The 6,537-nt window shown below is 57.5% G+C and overlaps 1 protein-coding gene across 1 annotated transcript; it reads right to left on the bottom strand.

Moving 5' to 3' along the window:
• Positions 1-494: 494 nt before the first annotated feature.
• Tap1 (transporter 1, ATP binding cassette subfamily B member) lies at positions 495-6,531 on the bottom strand. The gene is made up of 11 exons (XM_010605253.3): positions 6,384-6,531; positions 5,897-6,011; positions 5,684-5,814; positions 4,752-4,957; positions 4,081-4,278; positions 3,348-3,476; positions 3,043-3,231; positions 2,364-2,537; positions 2,009-2,171; positions 1,634-1,770; positions 495-1,117 (listed from the first exon to the last, which is right to left on the bottom strand). The coding sequence occupies exons 2-11, from the start codon at positions 6,004-6,006 to the stop codon at positions 899-901; spliced, it is 1,656 nt and encodes a 551-aa protein (XP_010603555.1). The 5' UTR covers positions 6,007-6,011; positions 6,384-6,531; the 3' UTR covers positions 495-898.
• Positions 6,532-6,537: the final 6 nt, after the last annotated feature.

Consider the following 6,537-nt stretch of genomic DNA (forward strand, 5'->3'; position numbering starts at 1 on the left):
GACTGAGGAGAAAGGGCCGCTCCGCGCCGGCCTCAGGCTCCAGTCCGCGCCGCAGAATTAAATTCCTCGAAACCTCGCCTCCCTCCGCAACCTGTGGTGTCCTCCTCTGCCCGGCAACTGATGACGTCACACACCGGCCCTCCCTGAATGGATGCGCTTTATCGGTAACCCCACCCCTTGCCCAGAGAGGACCCGGGCGGGGCACCGTGCGCGCTCCGGGAAAAAGGATCGGAGCGATCGAGCAGGCGCGCGCGGGGCACTACAGCGCCTCTGACCACGAGTTTGCACCTTCTGCGGCCTCGCTGGCCCTGTGGTCCACGGTAAGGCCATGCTCTTTGGAGCACTGCGCTGGCCGGGGAGGGTGGAGTACAGGTGGGCCGCAGGAAGAAGAAAATTTAGGAGAGGCGGTGCTTCCACTGCAAATGCTAAAGAAGACGTCGGCGAGCCGCTGCAAAGTGCACCGTGAAAGACGCTTAGCCTTTGGAAGGGCCGGAAACGGGAGAAACCGCAGTGCAAAACACCTTTTTATTATAAATATCAAGAACCCACAGGGTATTCAGGAGCCGACCTAAGCCTCTGGTCACAGAGCAGTTGAGACTGCCCTGTGTTCTGAATATTTCTCCTCCTTTCCAGAGCACCGTCTTACACCAAAGCACCAACCTGGCCATAAACCAGTTACACTGCGAGTGAGGCGCCCCGTCGGTCTTCCTGGAGGTCTGCACTACTAAGAGCAGCTGCGAGAGGACGCTAACGCCCTTGGCAAATGTGAGCACACCAGGGGCTCGCACGGAACTCCCCTAGCGGCAGCCGCGCGCCGTGCAGCTCTGCCGGGTCTCCCCAGTTCTCCAGGGGAGCTGGAGACTGGGAAAGGAAGGGAGCGCGCAGATCCGAGGAGCCTTCACTCTGGAGCGCGCTCAGGAGCCTGCACAGGGCCCCGCACCATGTCCCAGTAGCGCCCCTCCATCGCCATGAGCTGCTGGTGGGTTCCCTGCTCACAGATGGCGCCTTCTTTCAGCAACAGGATGTGGTTAGCCGGCTCCGCCAGGCTCAGCTGCTGCGTGATGAGCAGCACCGAGCGAGAGCAGCGCTCCGGGCTGGCGTAGAGGAGCTGCCGCACCTGCGGGGAGAGGCGCACGGGTCAGGGCCTGGCCAGCGGCGCCAGGCACGGTGGGGCTTCCTGGTCTTTGTGCTTCTCTGCCAAAACTTTTTTTTTTTTCTGCTAAGGAAGAGTTGAAGGGGTCTAACTTTGTGTTACAAAGAACATGAACGTTCAACTCAGCCGGCCTGCAGTTGGGTGGAGACTCTGCTACTGGAGCAGGTCTGCAACCTCCTTAGTCACCCAAAGACTGAGGAGGGCAGCACCCACCACAAAGCATCATGATGGATGGGGGGAGCATGCGCCGCACAAGTACAACCGCGAGGTTAAAATTATTAGAGCAGTCTTTGCCTTACGTTTGGCGTTAGAGGCTGAAAGTCGGTCCGTACACAGACTGACCAGTTTGGGTCTCTTGGGGAAATACTAATGGGGACTGAGCCCTCCAAGCACAGGTTGGGATCATGATATTGGGGGAACTAACACGGGACGAGGAAAAGACTCACTGGGGTCCAGACCCTAAGACGGCGACTCGCTTACCTGTAACTGACTGTGTTTGTCCAGGGCACTGGTGGCATCGTCCAGGATGAGGACACGGGGTTTCCTGATGAGTGCTCGGGCCAGAGCCACGGCCTGGCGCTGACCTCCTGACAGCTGGCTCCCACCCTCGCCTGCATCTGCACAGCCCAGAGCCCAGGTGAGACCTGGAGAGCCACGCGTGGGCTCAAGTGCACACACAGCTGACAGGTGCGGCTGCAGGACAGGGGGTGGGGAGGTGGACGGAGCTCTGGGGACCAGGATGAAGCAGCCGTGGGAACAACGTCTGACAGCTTCTAGCTGAGGCCCCCGGGGAGGAGAAACTGCGTCTCCATAAGGGCCTCCGTGAGGGTCAGCTGTCTGGTGAAGAGACAGTACCTGTGTCGTAGTCCTGAGGAAGTTCCGAGATGAAGCTGTGGGCTCCGGACTTCCGCGCGGCAATTTTGACTTCTTCCAGAGTTGGCTCTGGGGTGAGGCCATAGGCAATATTTTCCCGAAGGCTTCTTCCAAACAGCCGAGGCTCTTGTCCGACAGCAACCACCTGATGTGAAATGCAAGGCCCTCAGGTATGATTATCTGGAAACTAAACGCTCAAATCCGAGAGCCAATCAAACATTTGGCCTGTCTGCTCTGGACCCCGCTCCCAGCTCCACCCAAGGCCTCCCATGCCCCTAACCCTCCGTTCACGAGCCCAGCGAGAACGCTCTCCTTCCTTATGCTGCACCCCACTCACCTGTCTGTGCAGGTAATGGTGCTCATACTGAGGCAGGGGCTTCCCAGCCAGCAGCACCTGGCCCTCCGTGGGCTGGTACAGATTCTGCAGCAGGGCAGCCGCGGTGCTCTTCCCAGAGCCATTGGGTCCCACCAGGGCCGTCACCTCCCCGGGTCGCAGGGTGAATGTCAACCCCTGGATGCCACAGAATCACAAAACAAACGGCAGTTTGAGGCCTCTAGGATTGAAACTTTCCTGTTCTGTGGCATAGAATGGAGTCTCTCTCCCCAGCAAATAAAGGGTGAATGGAGAAACACAGCAAACACAGCAACTCCTGCCTCCCACATACACAGACTTCTCGGATGATGTCTCCTCGTGAAGGGGAGGTGGAGAATGAGGTAAAGGCAAGGGCACCACTACGCCGCACGCTTGATACCACTAACCAACCGAAGCTAAGAAAACCACATTCCAAATCACAGGAGAGAAAACGGAAAGACGAGGGGCGATTTCTGTGGCAATTCTTTGGAAGGTGAGAACCGTCGCGTTCAACCCCCTACTACTTGGAAACCCAGACTTTTAACAGATGCCACGAATGGACTGGACGAGGTTAATGAGGACCAAAGAAAGTTAAAGCAGGAAGAGAGTTTCGGACGTCAAAGGGGAAGAGGGATGGGTAGGACACAGGGATCATAAGCTATACCTGCAGCACCAAGACATCGGGGTTGCTTGGGTAGGAAAAGGAGACATCTTGGAACTGGACGAGGCCGTCCATGCTCAAGGGAGCCAGCGGACCGCTGGGTGGACATTGAGGGGTCCGGTCCAGGTATTCAAGTACTTTCTCTGAGGAGCCCATGGCCTTCTGTACGCTGGGATACTGGTGCAGCAGTACCTGGCGGGGAGCGAAACGGAGAGAGGCTTCAGTTGCTCTGAGAAGGTACGGGATGAAGGACCGTGACAGGCAGGGATGGGACAGGGAAGGGACAGCATGGCGTGGAGTGGCCTCACCCCAACAGCCGAGATGAACTGGTTCTGGTAGAGAACAAATGTGACGAGCTTTCCACTAGTGACAGCCCCGCCTGTCACCAGCTTGCCACCGATGTACAGCACGGCCACCTTCAGCAGCATCCCCGAGACCTACAGAGACCGACAGAAAAAGGATCGTGGTAAAAAAAAAAAAAAAAGAGGGGCTCCAATAATCAGAGATTAGCACTACAGACATATAAAGTCCTTTTCTCTCAAACGAGAGCAGACTTGGGAGACAGAAAGAAGAGTGAGCCATAGAGGAGCCGGGGTTCTGGCACGGGTCACAGGTCCTCCGTCTGTGTCACCACCACCAGCATCTTGCTTGGAGAGAAACTTAGGCTTCACCAAAAGCTTTCATGAAAACGCTATCAGCTAATACTCATATTAAAAGGCCTCACTAAAGAAGGTGCTAGACTTCTCTTTTTAAAACGAGGAAGAGCCTCAGCAAAGAGTCTCCCATCACACGGCTATAGGCACGGAGCTAACAAACAGCAGGAGCAGCGCTGTGAGCCTGTGGTTCCTGCTTGGGCTCTCATCCCCCATCCCGGGCACCCTCCACTCCCGGCGGAGCCCCTGGCACACTGAGCCTGGGCTTGCTAGGTTGGAAGCACTGCCGCTGCCTTTGGCTCTGAGGCGGGAGGGAAGCAGGACTGGGTGAGGGCATGGAGTGAGGCATCTTAGGGCAGGGCCCAGGCCATCAGGTCCGGGTACTCACAGTGTTGGCCCACTGATTGACTACATAGGCCAAAGCCACCTTCCGGCTGAGGGTCTTCATGTCCGCCAGCTTCTGCCTGAACTTCTGGGCCTCACCCTCCTCATTGGCAAAGCTCCGGACTGTAGGCATAGCCGACAGGGCCTCGATGGCCACCTGGCTGGACTGTGCCAGAAGTTCCGACTCCTGTGCTCCCAGCGACTGTGAGACACAGACGTGAGACATCACACAGTGTCAGCCCGGGGTCACCAAGAGCAGAGCGGCCGCCTTGGAAATCCCAGGTGATAAGGGGGGGACAGAGCAGTACGGGGCACATCAATGCCCCTGCTAAAGATGCAGGGGAGAGGAAGGTGCGCAGAATGTGTCTGAGGTCATATTCTTTTCTTTCTCGGTACCAGGAATCAAACTCAGGACCTGTGATTGCAAGGCAGGCCCAGTGACACTGAGCTAAATCCCGGCCCTGGGACCACGTTCCTCAGTACTGGTTGTGGGCAGAAGTTAGAGGAGAAGACAGAGTGTGGAGATTAATGCCGCGTAGTGCGGGAACACGGACCCCAGGCACAGGGAGCTCCCTGGAGGTGGAGAACCGGGAAGGTACAGGAAGTCATGCCGAAGGGGAGCTGTCAAGTTGGGCCGGGACGCTGTGTGTAGGCTGAGCCAACTCCTGCACATACCTCGTTCCACTTTCCCAGCTTCTTGGGCAGGAGGAACAGCAGAGGCAGGGAAGCTAGGGTGACCAGGGTGAGGGACGGTGACCCCCAGAGCATGAACACCAAGGGACACAATCCTCGAAGCAGGTACCAAAGCAGCAGGCTCAGCTCGGAGCTCAGAGACTCACACATGGTGGCCGTGTCACTTGTCACCCGAGACGTGATGACACCTGTCAGGGTTGGGGGGAAGAGGGCAGAGGGCATAAGACCTCTTCAGAGAGATGTGAGGCGCTGACAGAGTTGGGGTGCCGGTGTGGGGGCTGAGGCTAATGAGGCTGGGGTTTGGGGTTGATGTGGGAACCTCGATGCAGGCAAAATAAGTGTCAGAGCAGAAGACCTAGAAGAAATTAATGTGCACGTAATTTCTGTTTGTCTGAACCTTTTGTCTTCCTTTAAAAAACCTGCATATCCCCTGCTGCACACAGGGTAGAAAGAGCTCAGCCCAGTCACCAGGTGGGCCCAGAGCATGGAGGTGCTGGTCAGGGCCCGCAGGAGCTGGAACGAGCCCTCCCTGGAAATCAAACCCCAAAGCTTTTCTCCAGCCATGTGTGACCATACACATTTCAGCGTCTGAGGTCTGGGCCTCAGTTTCCTTTTGAGGCAAAGAGGCCCTTACACTTCACAAACTGAAAACTCCTAGTTTTAAAATTCTGTAATTTCTAAGAATACATGGGCATATGGCTACGTGGGATACATGGGAATCCTGGATAAAAAGCGAGCTTTTCTTGAGGTAAAGAACACAGACTTTGCTCCTCAGGTACATTAAGATTAAATAACAATGTGATGTGGTAAATGCGGAAGGGAGGGAGGGGAGTTCAGCAAGCTTGGAAGGAAAAGAGCATGCGTGGTGATATACGGGATTGATCGATGCAAAAGGAAAGCACTTGGCGGGAAACCTGGTTGGTTCTTCTGGAAGAACTCGGTCTCCTGGCGCAGCACAGCCTGAAACACCTCTGCCTGCAGCCGGCTGTAGGCGCGGCCCATGGTGCTGTTGTACAGGGCATCGCACAGGAACTCCATCAGCCCACTGCAGAGACCAGGGTCAGGGCGCGCTCAGGGTAGAGAGAGGGAAGTCACCCCGGAACCCACGCCCAGGCCCAGGCCCAGACCTGGCTATGATGATGACGGACATGATCGCTATGTTCCGGGTGAAGTTAGTGGCTGTCCTGTCCCGCAGCATCCGGTCCGTGAGGTGGCCCGTGAAGAACGGGATGGCCATCTCCCCTGGGAGGGAGCGAAAGTCAGTCATCGGGACAGGGCAGGGAGGAAGGAAAACAGCTCACCGAGCCCCACACCTGAAAAGCCCAGGGGAACTCTCAGCCCTGCCGCCCGGTCGGGCTCTTGGGGGTTTAGGGACGGTCAGTGCAGTGGCCCCTAGTGATGAGACGTCCACCCCAGCTGGATTTCCGCTGGCAGCGGCCACACGGGAGGCCGCCTCCCTCCCTCCCGGGCCCCCCTCTGCACCGACGTGGTCCCTCAGGACCTGGGCCAGCTCGCTTTCTCCGACCCACACTTCCGAGGCCCCCACCATGCTTTCTCTGATCAGTACCCCGATTCCTGAATATCCCCGTGCCCCCGCCCCCACGTCCCCCTTACCCAGGCAGGAGAGGATCAGCAAAGCCAGAACCAGCGGGAGCCGGTGAATCTCAGCGCCCAGGAGGCCCAGCAGCCTGCGCACCAAGACGCTAGAGCCGCCAGCACCGCTGGGCACCCAGAGGCCCCCAAGTTTGTGCCACAGGGCAGCGGCGGG

This window comes from Fukomys damarensis, unplaced genomic scaffold, assembly GCF_012274545.1.
Source record: "Fukomys damarensis isolate Sample0158 unplaced genomic scaffold, DMR_v1.0_HiC HiC_scaffold_20, whole genome shotgun sequence".
NCBI classification, from domain to species: Eukaryota; Metazoa; Chordata; class Mammalia; order Rodentia; family Bathyergidae; genus Fukomys; species Fukomys damarensis.